The sequence below is a fragment of the Nanorana parkeri genome, unplaced genomic scaffold (assembly GCF_000935625.1).
Source record: "Nanorana parkeri isolate BGI_ZX_2015 unplaced genomic scaffold, ASM93562v1 scaffold801, whole genome shotgun sequence".
Lineage (NCBI taxonomy): Eukaryota > Metazoa > Chordata > Amphibia > Anura > Dicroglossidae > Nanorana > Nanorana parkeri.
Window position 1 is genome coordinate 306972 of NW_017307069.1, and position 16134 is coordinate 323105.

At 41.5% G+C, this 16134-nt stretch overlaps 1 protein-coding gene across 3 annotated transcripts in view; it reads right to left on the reverse strand.

Annotated features, from left to right (window-relative positions):
• The window catches only part of LOC108794004 (muscleblind-like protein 3), a 138350-nt gene that overhangs the window by 38386 nt on the left and 83830 nt on the right, over nt 1-16134 (reverse strand). For all 3 annotated transcript variants that reach the window (XM_018564967.1, XM_018564965.1, XM_018564966.1), the window contains exon 3: nt 6147-6311. In XM_018564967.1, the coding sequence (XP_018420469.1) occupies nt 6147-6311 (165 nt within the window). The remainder of the gene's footprint in view (nt 1-6146; nt 6312-16134) is intronic.

The following is a 16134-nucleotide window of genomic DNA, read 5'->3' on the forward strand; positions in this document are numbered from 1 at the left end:
ATAGGAAATAAACTTGAAGCATTTTGCTGTCTATATTATAAACAAATACTACATGTATCAGATCACATGGGGAGACATCCAACAAATCACATAATGATCACATGCATCGTGTTCCTGATGGTCTGGAGGATGAGTAAACAACCCAGACACATTCTGAATATGGCATTCAAAACTGAACCTCAAACAATGCAAAAGCTGATCAAGTGAACTAAAAGGAGAATCTATGATACTTAAACACTGCAGCACATGGCGAAATGTATTAGTAACAGCTCAATGCTCATTTGCTAATATACGTGCTTTCCTTTACCCTTTGTATTCCCTTGTTATCCTCTGATGAGTACTGTGCGAAATACACTGCCTGTCCAAAAGTCACACACTCTAATATTTAGTTAGACCGCCTTTAGCTTTGATTACGGCTCGCATTCGCCGTGGCATCATTTCGATAAGCTTTTGCAATGTCACAACATTATTTTTCTTCTCCAGCACATCCCAAAGATTCTCAATGGGGTAAAGGTCTGTCTGGACTCTGTGTTGGCCAATCCATGTGTGAAAGTAATGTCTCATACTCCCTGAACCATTCTTTAATAATTTGAGCCCGATGAATCCTGACACTGTCATCTTGGAATATGCCTGTGCCATCAAGGAAGAAAAAATTAATTGGCGGAAAAACCTGGTCATTCAGTATATTCAGGTAGGCAGCTGACCTCATTTTTTTGGGGACATACCGTTCCTGAACCTAGGCTAATTCCAATGGAAGGCTCTTACATATTTGCTTAGCTACATCCAGGTGATGACTTTTTTTTGGACAGGCAGTGTACATAGTATGACTCTTCACACGTGTGTTGCTTTACAGCATTTTATTGTACAGTATGTGCGCTATGGTCTGCCTCTGGGAGTCATGCCTGTGGTTTTCAGAATATTGCAATGACCTCGTGTTATTGTATTTTCACTATAGCTGGAGTGCTAAGGTTGCCTACCCCTGGTCAACATGGTTAAGTAAGGACTTGCACAGAGGAGGCCCACCCTGTGGCTTTATACCAGCAAAATATTAGCAACATAATACTAAATGCAACTATACCATATGTGTACGGATTAATTGTTTTTCTTTCTAGAAACTAATTGCTATCAAATTGATGATGGAAATCACTATAATGTTAAAGAAGAACTTTACCCACCAATTTATTGTCTGCCCAAACAGTTACTTTTAAGGCATGCTGACTGTCAAAGTTGCCAGGTTGCTTATTTCAGCTCTCAACTGAACTTTCAAGCCCTCAGAAGGCTGGTGCCATAGCGGATCACATGTGGAGCACTATGGCACCTGCATCCAAATAGAGTCTAAGATGGCACCTTCCTTGGCTGTAAAGGATAGGAGGGTGTAGTTTCCGCTTTAATAAAACAATAGATAACTGAGCACAGCTCAGGTAGGAGGACTCACCACAGAATCAGTTAATCAGATTAGGCCTCGTTACCTGATGCTGCTGAAACAGAGGAAACCTTTATATATGCATGGAAAGTTTGAGAGCTGGTTGCTGTCAAAATGAGATCAAGTGGCATGGGCACAGTCTACCGATACATTTATGGTATGGTATTTGAAGACGAAAGGGAGCATAACAGAACCAGATATGAAACCTGATGGTTGTTTGGTGACTTTGATGTTGTAAAATTCATAAAGATAAGCAGACTTAGGTGGGTAAGTCTTATCAATTGGATGAAAAAGACTCTGCCAAGAAAGTTCTACTAACAGTGTCTACAGAGGATCCTCCCTCACAAAAATCAATAACTGTAATGTGAAAAAGAAGGATTTAAAATGAAGCAGCAATGATTGGGTGTAGAAACAGGAAAGTAATTGCTTGCAACCAAGATGAACAGGATCTCTTGAAAGCTCACCCAAGACCCGTGGGTTCTCAACTGATAGGTCGCAACCTAAAAGTGAGTCTCAACCCCATGTTCAGGTGGGTCGCCGCATGCCTTCTACTGTGCCAGATGAGAGCCTCCTCAGCCTCCCCCTAGCACAGCACTGTCAGTTCTCGCACCAAGCAGCCATTCAAAATATGCTGCCTGGCACCGAGTGTCAGCTTGAGGTGGGGTGGGCTCAGGAGCCGCGAGGAAAATCCATACAGTCTGTGTTATTGAGGGCTTGTTCACACCAGTACAGTTCGTTAATCGCACATCAGTCCCGTGTGATTAACACACTGTACCACGCAATCGCACCTACCGCATGTTCTGGTGTGGGAGGTACATTGCGTTGTCATTCATTTGAATGGCAACCCAAACGCACCTCCTGCCCACAGTTCGATCGTGTACCACAATGCCATGTGTTCCAGTGTGGTGTGACTTGGGTCATGACTTAATGACTAAGGACAAATGTGGGTCTTGGGGTTACACAGGTTAAGAAACCACTGCTCTAGACTAACACCTATACAGCAAGGGAGGAAAGTGGGATTTTTGCAATATTTTCACATCTGTAATATGTATTTTTTTATTGGCCCTGCCATCATGAGTTGCAGGATATGAGATGGCCAACAGCAAAAGGGTTAAGCTATCTGCAGACTACTGAAGGAGAGTGCAAGCTTTTAGCATGATGTACACAGTATATGAAAAATCCACTCCTAATAAGATGCATATTCCTGTTTCATTGGATAGAGATTGTACCCTTACAACCGCCATCATATATGCACGTTATGGAAAGTGAAACTCACTAAAGCAAAATGCAGGTTTTCCGGCATACAATAAATTAATTCAACAACCGTTAATTACCAGCAGCTCTGCACATGTAACTTTTCACTTAGTGACATTATGTTAAATTGCCATTACTTTCCTGGATCCCTCTCTTAGTCTCTGATGAGCTCTGAGTGCAAGTCTTTAAAAATAATAGACAACTTAGAGGAAGGTTTAAGGTTAAGTGGCATCCATGCACATGATTATTCATGACTAGTACAGATGCGACGTTCAGGACGCTACCATTCCTCGCTCATTGATTAGTCAGTATTTAAATGTTGTGTGTCACCTCAGTACAATTTGCAAGGACTGTGTAAAGACTGAAGAAAAGAAAACTAGACAAAGTTGGAGTTGCTACCAAAAGCTACCTAAGGTAAGCTACACAGGCAATATTAATATCTTGCTACCATGATATTTCGGGCTGATTCATGCTTTTGAAATCCTTTGAACTCCATCAACACATGTACAGTAACGCTCTATATGTTGCTCTTTACCATATATTGTGTTAATGCAGCTAGAAGTAACAAATGATTGCTAAACAGATGGAATCAAAGGCCCCCAGTGGAGCAACTACACAAGTAGCATATAGTAACAATCTTGCAAATCACATGAGGCACCAATCGTATGTGATTGATTGCTACAAGATGCTAGAGCATGCTAGCTTACTATATACACACACAAGGAATCATTCAAGAAGTTAAACAAAAATGTTCTTAATTCTTGCACTGGGGCTATCCCCGTACTGCAAGGGTTAAGTGCTTGTTTCCGTCTAAGTGTGAAAACAAAAAAAAGTTATACCAATCCGATCCTCAGAGCCGGCTGGCTGTTAGACCAGACTTTCCAGCCTCTCTCCCCCTCCGCTCCAACAGTCTAAGGTACGGTGAGGTATTGGATGTGATGATGCCAAGGGGCATACCACCGCTGGATACAAGCTTGAGAGAGCGCTGTAACAGCCAGCTGGCTGTGAGGTTCGAGTGAGTATAACCCAGTGTTGGTATGCCCCTCAGCGTCCTTGTGTCAAATCTACAGGTTAGCACCACTGCAAGGGTTAAGAATCCCCCCCCCCCCCCAGAGTTCTTCTTTAAAGCTGAACTTAAGGCAGATATAAAAAGACACAAATTAAGCTATGTCTACAGACACCTTTAATTTTAAATATGTCTTGTTCAGTCAAGAGTTATTGTTGTTCTAACTAACTGTTTTATGGCTATTAGTATACTGTCATTGCAGGTCGAATGTCATATCAGGAAAATACCACATTATGACAACAAGATGGAGCTGAGGAGCACAGGAAATAAGTGTTTATTTCCTATGCCCCTCAGCTTGATCTACTGGCCATAATGTTAATCTGCAAAGGAAAATATGCTAACAATGTTTGTTTTTGCCTCCATTGGCACAAAATGAATGTTTATGCAATTTAGCAGGGTGAATGGCTCTGCGAATAGTTTACAAATACACTCCATACTGTCTCAGTGAAAATGGTCATCTATAAACCTAAATCACACTCAAATGAAATGATCAGTGATTTGGAGAAAACAATAAAAGTTGCTTATAAACAGAATTTTAACAACATGAAATGATTTATGTTCCCCAGGGTCTATACTATCAAAACCAGCTAAAGATTTCAGAGGGGGAGGAGCTTATCACACCCATCATGGTACTTATACACAGGAGCTAAACGAAAGCATAAAATAGTTAGGTTGTGTAAACGTGGTATTTCCTTTGGATCTTTATGTGCTTGGAAACACACAGGAGTGATAGAAGGTTTCACAAGGTATTCAAACACACGATAGAAACCACAAAACCCAGTAGATCTGCCCTAATTCCATTATAAATAGTACTGGGAACAATTGTGAAACTCGTGCTCTACTTGTCATTGTCATCGTTAGCAGCTAAGCTAGAGAAGTAACACACTAGAGCAGTAATTACAAAAATTTAAAATAGCTCATGACACTAATACATGAAAAAAAATGATTTAAGTAAAGTTAATGGACATGACATCAGGAGCAAAATAAATAATTGGCAGGTTTGTTCATGTATCAGGAATTAAAGCTATAACGTTCTTCTTCAATTAGTGGGTAGGGGCTGGTGGCAACAGTATCAAAATACAAACTTGCATAATTCAGCTGCATGTGTCGATGGACCAATCATATCCACTCAACTCTCTCTAGCTCAGCAACATGGTTCCTGTCAGGGCCAGTCTGGAAGTGAAAGCCAGCCCTGGTATGAAATGTATGATTGTCATCTAAGTGAGGTCCCATTCAGACTACAGGTTGTGGTAGCACACTTAACACAATTTGCTTTACCTCCATGGCACATGCCAAGAGCCTAGAAGAGAAAGTCAACATGTTTGATTGGTCAAAAATCCCCCTTCATCAGGGCTTAGATTCTGGCTTAAAATATGAGGAATCCTGGACCATAAACTGCAAAATAAAGGACAAGTGACCTGTATCTTTACAGTTCATATCCTTTTATTTTGCAATATATTGTCTAGAATTACTAATATTTACAGCCAGAATCAAAGTCCTGATGAAGGGGGATTTCTGACCACTGAAACACGTTGAGGGGAATTGATCAAAACTGGAGCAAACAAAATCTAGAGCCGCTCTATTTGGTTTGTTCAGTTAGGCTTTGAAAATGAAAGATATAAGCTGATGATGTTCCAGATTCTGTCTACTCAGTTTTGATAAATTACCCCCGTTCTCTTTTTTTCTTGTCAAATGCAATACAGGCTTACTGGACTTTGATCAGACGTGTAGTGCTCCCATTCCTTCTTTAAATTCTTCAGGATCTCAGTCCAGGAAGTAGATGCAGATCCTGGAGGGTGCCAGAACAAATATGGCTCCCTCCATCCAGTGAGAAGATCAGATGAAGGCATTGTCAATGGCAGTGCTGCATTCTCTGGGAGAGGTAACAAAACCTGTGCCTGTTAGTGTTACACTTATGAAGGAGCATGCAAACATTTTATGTGAAAAATATATATGATGCTCGATCCACTTTAAAGGAGAATTCCTTAAACCTTTGCTCTCTGGATTTTGGGGGAGGCAAGTGTAGTGCTATAAATTACTCTTTTCTTTGTGGCTACGAGACCCCAAATTTTTGTCCTCACAACTTGTTTCCAGCCCAGCATACTTCTGTCCCCTGAGCATCGCTCTGCAGCCTGTTCCTTTACATCTCTATAGGGCTGACTACTTTACAAATGCCTGCTGCAGAGTGGTGTTCAGAGAAACGTGTTGAGACTGGAAGAAAGCTAAGGTGAGCCCAATTTTATAACAGTGGTGAATGTAATTTACAGCATCACTTTCTTCCTCCCCCAAATCCAAAGAAGGAATGTTCCCAGAGTTCTTTTAAGTCTCAAAAAAATGGAGTAACAAAATCAATGTGTATAGTATGAATGCAGCAGAGGGACATATAACAGGTGAGTTACTTACAATTGGCTGTAGCTGGGCGCCGGGGAGCATGAACTGCATCTGCTGCGCAATCATGGCAGCAGCTGTCTTTTGCTGTATAAGGTTATTTCGTCCATTGATTTCTAGCTGTGTTTTTAAGTGCGGCGGAGGGTGCAGATATTTACAGTTTTCTCTTGTACACCGGCCCTGGGGGAAGAAGAAGAAGACAACAATATCTTTAAGTTATGATGTGTGACAATAACGAAGTTATATTGTATATCTACAAACACGAACGACTGTCTGCTACTCGACACTACAAATGTACAACAACCAAAAGGTACCAAGATTTTTTTTTACAGACACAGCCTGACCCTCAGACTACAGTGGAGTACCTATAGCAATACCAATTATTGCCAGACTGTAATGTACCTGTGACACATTACCATCACGTTGCACTTGAAAAACAGTTTAAACAGTGTTGCCTGAGTGTGCTGCAGCGCTAACCCACGCTGCTTGTACAAAGCAACATCATAGAGATGACAGATGTCTTCATCCACATGCTCATTCATGGGACCTTACATGAATTTGGCTGAGGGCAAAAAACACCAATTCATTTACTTATAAAAGTAATAAACAAATAAATGTGACCTCTAGACCGATACAAAAGTCACAAATAACACAGTTGTGTATTTGTTGATTCATTATTAAATGTGTTTTTTTAAACCCAAGCAGTGTTTGACCTGGTATCAGTGTGCAATCCCTATACAACAGAGCTTAGACAGATAGGGAAAAGCAGCACAAGTAGCCAACCAACTGCAAGGCAGTGCTCATGCGCTAAAAAGAACAATGCAGATAGGAGGAGTGGGCAGAATGACAGGGACATGAGCTCATCAGTCTTCTGTTTCTCCTTCAGTTGTCCAGGCTGGGGCAGGGACAGGATCTAGTTCTACTAATAAACTGCTGTAGAAAAAAATCAGGTCTCAAGGCTGACTCTGCTGTCTGGCAGTGCGGTTTAAATCTCAGGAATGCAAATTCTGTGACAGGTAAACAGCTCACATATATGCATATGAAATGGAACAAGTATGCAGATCAAGAGTTCTGACTTCACTTTGATTTCGCTGGTTGCACACTTCTGGTCTTTGACTCAGTAAATACCAAAATCAGACACAGCAGGCAACAAGCATTTTCAGAAGGTCAGCAATGACAGTGCACATATTTCTCTCAGTGAAGCTAGGACACAACAGCCTTTCCCCTCTTTACATGATTTATTATGCAATTAAGCTGAAATGTTCACTAGTATCAAGTATATGTTCTGTTTGCACTGACCACTAGTACAATTTAAATCCAAGGTGTTTTCCTAATAGACCTTGAAGTATATTTCCACTTTTGCAGTCAAATGTGAAGAAACCCCTACTATATACTTGTTATGTGTTCTCATTTACACAGCATACCTAATAATATAAATATGTATTACCTTTTAGATATTTCTTTGGAGAAGGCCTTTGTGCAGGCTGCAAGATATTCTGAACAGTTTGAAAGGGAGTATGCCCCCATAGAAAGAATAGGGGCACTCTGAACTTCCTCTCTTCAGCATACAATACTTCTAGATCCTTAACTCTTTGTTAGGACAGACAGTGTTCAAATCTAGTTCACAACTGATAATGAAATCTGCCAGCACAGTACACACAGGGTTAATTATGGTAAACTAAAACTCCACACCCTCTAGTACTAAAGACTTGCATTTTTCAGCTTGAATACATTTTTATATATCAGCTGAATACAGGACACATGTTTTTGTGAACAAATATCTGGAAACACTTAAATATTATTTGTTCACCACCACAGCCTCCGGGTTCCCCTGTGCTGCTTTCCTATACTTCTTTGGAGGCGAGCACTCATCACTTAGAGATAATCTCCCTGTTCCCCCTCCTCGGGACTATAATTCCATCGCCACCTCAGACACTGCGCATGCACGCCATCAGTGCACCCTGGCAGCATCATATCATCAGCTTGGAGTCTCTCTTTTTCCCAGGAGCGTGCACGTAAGGGTGGCTCCATTGGACTCTGGAAGGCAACAGAGCCACCCAAAAACCCGGAACCTGTGCTAGTGATCTTTGGACTGGCTCCAACATGAAGAAAGGCAAGATTTTATAGAAGAGGAAGCAGAATACTGGGTAAATACCAGCTTCTTAGGTCAGCTGCTATAACTGATTTTAATATTTTAGGGTTTTATACTACTAACATTGCATATGGGGGAAGCTAGGTGAGATTTTAAGCAAGTAAAAAGCCCTTAAAAATGGAAGAAGCAATTTTAAATATTTTAGCTATGTGAATAGGAACATGTAACAAATAAAATATTAGGAGCTATCCCAATTTGGCTGCAAATGGAGATACATTTTAAACCAAACTGCCCCACTAACGCCGACTGATACTTACCTTGCTCGTGTTTCCCCGTCGCCTAGTTACTACATCCATTAGCGGCTGTAAATTTGTCTAAAGATGGTTTTGTTTCTTATCTGAGACAAAGAAACACTTGAATAAAAGTTCTTCCTTTGTCAGAGTGATTTGAAAGGAAAGAGAGACCTTGACATTACTATAGCTGTTGAATGATAAAATTCCCATGCAGGAAAAACTCAGTTGACCTTAGAATTCTGTCACAAAAACATTTGCCTACAACTTGGTCTCCACGTCTATAAACACATTAAATAGCAGGATCCAGCCTGGCATTAATGCAATAACACCTAAAATGGTTGTTATCATCATTATGTTACGCTTGGAGACTAACAGGAGAAGCACGAAATGACAGGCTTCCAACAGTCAATATAGTCTACTTGATTATAGGCTGTGCCGGGTTTGTGTCCCAGAAATAAAGGGTTTCTTTTCAAACATCACAAAAGACAGCTTTCAACTCGCCTGCCCCTCCCCAGCACCAGGACTTGGCTGTGCCTTTTCTTGCAGCCTGAGCTGTCAAGTTCTATGAAATAACTGGTTGGCATCTGATGTTGGCCTGGATGTACAAACCAGCACTTGGGCACACAATGGCACTTCTGTTTTATATGTCAGTGTCCTGGAAAAGCAACGAGAGGCACAAGAGAATAACCTCTGAGATGTTCAAAGACCTCTGCTCTACTCTGCTTCAATGATGAAGTGTCATAAATGCTTCAGGAAATATAGGAAAATTGTCAAAACATCCAACTAGTGCTGAATTAGGCAGGCTACACAAATATTAACAATCATCTAATTTTTTCAGACCCCTGAGTGGAAAGGTTTAAAAGAACCCCCAATGACATAATCAATTGGCTCTTTATGTTAAAGGCATTATCCAATGTTGAAAACAAAGTCTAGAAATGGACACCAAGGGTGCAGCCTACCCGCTCACTAATTCCTTTATACTTGTCTGGAATTCCTCTTTAAAGCTGAAGTGTAGTATATGCATATAATATCTCCCCTTGTTCCCCCTCTCCCTGATTAACATGCAATTATATTGTTTTAATAAAATCATTTTGGTTTTCAATAGGAACCTGTTTTGAGAGTCAGTGATGTTATCGCTAGCACTGTCTGTTGCTCTTTGCACCGTGTTTGGCGGGAGGGGCCGGCAGGCTTCTGTAAATGTCCCAGCTTCCTGGCTTGGATCTTTTTGAAAAGATTTATATGAAAGTACACACCCCCAGGATCCCTTTATATGTGACTGCATCCCATTGCTGGCCACTGTTGGTGCAAAATTTAGTTTTGAGTCTGCTGATTGGTTGACTAGCTACAGGCACGTCAGTATGGATGCCGGGAATGTGTTCTTTCACATGAAGCTCAGGAAAAAAAATTATTGATGGCAGAGAAGGCTTACAAATGTGAGCGGGGAACAAATTCTGGTATGGATCAGGGGAGAAGTGATTGGTAAATGATGGAGGTCATTCGGACAGTGAATGAAGGTGGGCTCAAGATGCTGCTGCAGCTTCCAAGGGTTATGATGATGCATGCAAGTTTACAAAGAAATTGAGAGTATCTAACTTCGTCACAGGAGAAGACTTGCTACAAGTGTGGGGAAAATAGGGTAATGCTGGAGTTCCCATTTAAGGAACAGAAATTGTATTTTATATTAGTTATTGGCTTATTTTATCTGATAATGCACCTTTATCTAGTAATCTAAAAAAACAGACAGGGAGTAAAAGACAGCCCTTGCATATATAGCAATCCAACCCACATTTCTTCATGACCAAACTCTGTTGAGCCTGGCAAAGTAGTGTTTATATAATGACATCAATGTGGGGGCCCATCTACAGAATGAATAAAGACCTCAGTGAATTTTAAACTCTATTAAAAAGGATGAACTAGAGCTGGTCATAGATGTTGAATGGGGGTTGTATGTGGAAGCATAATCTCAACATTTAAAATAATTTGTTGCAAAAATAATTTTGTATATCTGTACACCCAAATCCACCAGGCATGCAAGTTTATAGGTTTGAGGGTGAGGGGTTAGCTGCATGTCTCTGGTATTGCTGGTATTATTGTGCCATGGTTAAAAATGTTCCAGTTAAAAAAAAAAAAAATGCCTAACCACCATCTCAACCAGAACACTTGGTTGGGCTGCTACCCATGGCAATGACAGTGTGCATAGGTACCTTTACTTTAGTTTCACCTTAGACTTCTAAAAGTAGGCATCATCTTTGAAATGGAAATTGGCTGGCCTGGTTGTGCCGCCGCCCCTTTCGCTGATGACATTATGTGCAATGCAGTGCAGGACCAATGGTGTCTGTCTGCTGGTCCTGCACTGCATGTGTTGATGTTTATGGCCCGCTCATGAGCCCACGGGAGAAAAGACTACAGTGCTTGCTACGGTGGGACCATGGAATGAGGTATTCTTATATTCAGCCTAAACAAAAGTGGATCATTTTTTATTTTTCAGTCCAGGCAGAAGTTGGGCTTTATTCATGTCTTAAACCAAAATCAGTTTTTTTTTTTTTTTACATTTGAAGAGTGGGGAAAAATAAAAATCTATGTCAACTTTTTATGTCTGGCTGTGTTCCTATGGGGGAAATGTATCCTTCCTTAAAGTCTAATTGATGGGTGTAAGACAGACAGGGACGTGAGGGGGGATTCCCCTTTTCCAGTAATATAGGCACATTTTCTAGTAGATTGCTATCTGTGCCCCCATTAGGGACACTTCCTTTCACTTCCGGTCAGACACAGGACATGGACAGCATTTATAGCCGACAGAGAAAAACAAACAAACAGACAGCGCCTTGTCCTTGGGTAATACATTTTATTAATCGATGAACATACAAGCTGACATAAAATACTACCGTATATACTCGAGTATAAGCCGAGGGGGGCACTTTTCACCCAAAAAATGGGCTGAAAATCTCGGCTTATACTCGAGTATATACGGTACTCACATGGTAATCACGGAATGAATGGTACAAGGCAGACCCCACACAAAGCTGCTTTGCTAGCTGACGTGTTTCGGGGAATATACCCCCTTCTCAGAGCTTTGTGTGGGGTCTGCCTTGTACCATTCATTCCGTGATTACCATGTGAGTACCGTATATACTCGAGTATAAGCCGAGGGGGGCACTTTTCACCCAAAAAATGGGCTGAAAATCTCGGCTTATACTCGAGTATATACGGTACTCACATGGTAATCACGGAATGAATGGTACAAGGCAGACCCCACACAAAGCTGCTTTGCTAGCTGACGTGTTTCGGGGAATATACCCCCTTCTCAGAGCTTTGTGTGGGGTCTGCCTTGTACCATTCATTCCGTGATTACCATGTGAGTACCGTATATACTCGAGTATAAGCCGAGGGGGGCACTTTTCACCCAAAAAATGGGCTGAAAATCTCGGCTTATACTCGAGTATATACGGTACTCACATGGTAATCACGGAATGAATGGTACAAGGCAGACCCCACACAAAGCTGCTTTGCTAGCTGACGTGTTTCGGGGAATATACCCCCTTCTCAGAGCTTTGTGTGGGGTCTGCCTTGTACCATTCATTCCGTGATTACCATGTGAGTACCGTATATACTCGAGTATAAGCCGAGGGGGGCACTTTTCACCCAAAAAAATGGGCTGAAAATCTCGGCTTATACTCGAGTATATACGGTACTCACATGGTAATCACTGCATGAATGGCACAAGGCAGACCCCACACAAAGCTGCTTTGCTAGCTGACGTGTTTCGGGGAATATACCCCCTTCTCAGAGCTTTGTGTGGGGTCTGCCTTGTACCATTCATTCCGTGATTACCATGTGAGTAGTATTTTATGTCAGCTTGTATGTTTATTGATTAATAAACTGTATTACACGAGGACAAGGCGCGGTCTGTTTGTTTGTTTTGCATGTTTTGTGAGGAATACTTCCCAGTGGCCTTTTGAGGACGGCAGCCTGTAAACGATTGCCGGTGGAGAATATCATTGGGAGTCTGCTGAGCGCTGTGGTGTGCATTTTTCTGGAGCCTGACAGAGGTTCTAACCCTTTCCTTCTCTATCCAGAACTAAAAGCACTTTTGAAGTTGGGCTGCCATCTCTAATTCTATGCCTAGTTTACCAACTGAACCAATTTTTAGAACTGAATCAGATTTTTTATTTTTATGTTATTGTTAATATTTTTGTGTATGTAAATATTCCAAAGAGCAAGGGGAATTCAAAGGCAGAAAGGCACCAAGAAAACCATTTTATTTCCCTGCACTATGGCAGGAGCTTTAAAAAGTGACAGCAGTAACTGTAATTTATAGGCTGAAGGACATAGTGATCTGCAGAGGCATCAGCTTTTGTGCAGTCTTCAGAAGTAGCTGGGGCTGGTTGGTTAAGGACCGCACTAGGATTACCTGTCATGAATACGACTATGTCTGTGATCGCAGACTTTGGTAGCAAATGGCCCGCCACGCCCCCTCCTACCCCACTAACAAGTGAGGCGGCCGCAATGTGAGGCAGTGCGTTCTGCCCAAAATCGGGTCGGAAAGCACTGCATCTAGTGTGACTGAGCCCTAAGTGAACATACACTTGGAAAAGTAAAGGTCACTCTGCAAAGTGAGTAACAGTAAAGAATGTGTATATGTGTTCACGCTTAATACCCAATTATGTGCAAGGGAAATTTTAAAAAAGCAGTATTTTTGCAAGCATGTGATTGAAGTGAATGCAGCTTCATGTTATTTACTAAAGTCTGAAAGCCCACTGTACAAAATCAACGTTCACTTTGCTAAGTGAACAGTCTCTACTGTTTTAGTAAATCAACCCTACAGCCTCTTTGTTCAACTTTAGTATGTTTCCTGGGGACAAAAAGTAGGAAAAAATAACTTGAGGGAAAAGATGATTTTGGAGGCAATGCAACTTATTGTGCATTCCATACATTGATTTTCCTTTACGTTTGAAGTGTCCCTCCCAACATTCCTCTCCGACCTGACCTAGGAAATACAGCCTTCACCTTTTCTAAAAGTAAAATGAATGAAACAGCTGCATTTTCAAGTTTTGAACATGATGTTGAAGCAGATGGCCTGCTTACACAGCAAGTTATTATTAGATAGACTATTAGTGCTAATAAGGTCATACAGAGTTTACTATATACACTCGCTGCGTGTGAGGGATAAAGGCAGACATATTTCTGCATGATAAATGTCAAGGAAAAATATGAACTGCATTCTTGATTCACAGACGTAATGACAAGTAACCAGATTATCCTACTTTAAATAAAACATAGAAATCTGGATTTTTTTTCATGTTTTTTGACAATTTTTGATTAAAATTGTAAAATATAATACCTATAGCTTTAAAGCATGGTTTGCTTTTAAGCTTTTGAATTAAACCTCAGGCAAGCTGGTAACTGCACAGATGAAAACCAAATATTGGTAATGTATTACCTGCCAAAAACGATTTGTAATTCTCTGTGACCAGCACTACAGTAGGACCTAGACTCACATCCAGCTTGCTGACGGCTCAATGATGACCCACTGATGAGTCCTGGCTCTCTGTCTCCAGTAGGCCGACATGATACATTTAGGTATTTACAGTACATTAGCTGCATTTAAAGACGCATTTAATGCTGAACTCCAAAGAAACATCTATATACAAAGCTAAAATACATATACATTAACTGTTTTCCCTGCCACATGAAATTGGCATTTGTGTTTGGTCAGACTTCTGTCAAGCAGCACAGTCAGGTCAATGACCTCAGTTGTCTTTACTGCATTTTAGCAATACTGCTTTGTCACCAGCGAGCCTCCAGATTGTGGTTGTATTCTGAAGGAGAAGTAGGGTTGCCACCTTTTCTTCCAGCGCAACCCGAACACTCTAGTGACACACTGAAATTTTTTTTGGGGGGGGGTGAATTATGGCTTATTCATATGTACATAGAGTCACCCATTCTCATGTAAATATCACTGTCAATACTATTTTTAGTGGGGGGCCAGTAGCCCCTATCTTAATTTTAGTTGCCCCTGTCTGCCTGACATAATTTGTCCGGGTTTCAGCTGCCATGAAACCCGGACACAGCATTCAAAACCCGGACTGTCCGGGTGAATCCTGGACAGGTGGCAACCCTAAGGAGAAGCAGCACACCAATAAGCTTACCATTTTCCTCTCTCCCCAAATTGCAGACCTTCCAAAAACACTGTCACCTTGCCCATTCATTGTCAAGAGCCCCCAAACCCATAAAGCTCATTTGGCCAGTGATCACTTGCTGCTCTGCCTCTGTACAGGGCCGGATTTACTCTCTCTGCTGCCCCAATGCCAGGTTCCTCAATGCGCCCCCCTGTATGCAGGCTGCATACAAGTGATCTCGGCGACATCGCCGAGATCACTTGTACAGAACAAGCGGCGCATCCCCCTCTGTACATTTAGCCCTGCTTGCCCAAAGCAGGGCTAAAAGTAGAAAACAACTACCCGCCCGGTGCCAGGAACTGCCTGTCCTGGGCATCAGGAGATAGCAATTCCACACCCCTGCTGCCCCTGTACTCCCTGCTGCCCCAAGGCCGGGCCTCGGTTGGCCTTGTGGAAAATCCGGCCCTGCCTCTGTAGCAGCTTGCACTAAAATCCCTTGTGTTGGATGGTTTCGGATGCTAAGGGAAACTGTGACATGACTTCCTCGGTTAGGTGACAATGTTTGGGTCTAGAATTGGCTGCTAGACCCCAGCACTTTCAAATGGGCACATGTTTTTGCATACCCAGAAGCACTGGGCATTAACGCTGGCTGCATCACAATCAGGAATGGCGACAAGCTAATTATCATGGTGGGGGGTGGGAGAGGGCGCTTTACAAAACACTATCACTTTAGCCTGAATAGACAAGGTGTCAGTGTCTCTAAACATTCAGTCTGACTCAGGAGACACATCCTAACAAATTAGTGGCTCCTATTTTCATCCTAGTGTTCATTTAGTGCAATGGGCTGCCTCTTTCGCTAAATATCTTTGGCTGCTGTAGACCTTATTTATTTGAATGTAGGTAATTGTGTTCACTGGTTCCAATCAATGTCTTCTGTAGTTTTCATGTGGATAGCCTACACAGAACAGAATCATGTGACAACAGGGCACAGTCCTGTTTTTTTGCTGAACTTGGCTGCAATTGATAGCATAAAAGTCTAAAAAAAAAAAAAAGGTAAATTTAGTGGTAATTCTGACTTCAGCACATGTACTTTAATGTGGGGACATGAGCAGTTTACTTATTTTACTCATTTCACATCATCGCTCTTCAAAACAGACATTGTTTGTCATACAACAGGCGTGGTATGTCATGTGACAAGGTGATATTTTTGCTCTAGAGAGCACTTTGGGTCTTAGCAAAGGAGTGTTATTAGTGGCATACTTGAATGGCTTCATCACTGCCCACTGCAGACATATTATGCTGATGATTCTAAAAAGGTATGCAGGGAAGCCCTGCACAAACTGCCTCCCCCTATAGCAACTAATCAGACTTCAAGTCACATTTTTCAGAGGAGGCTGGAATAAGAAACAATTAATCAGATTGGTGTACAACTGCCCCACACTTCTGAGTATTTCCTTAAAAATAAATAAATATATATATGTGAGTGTGTATATATATAT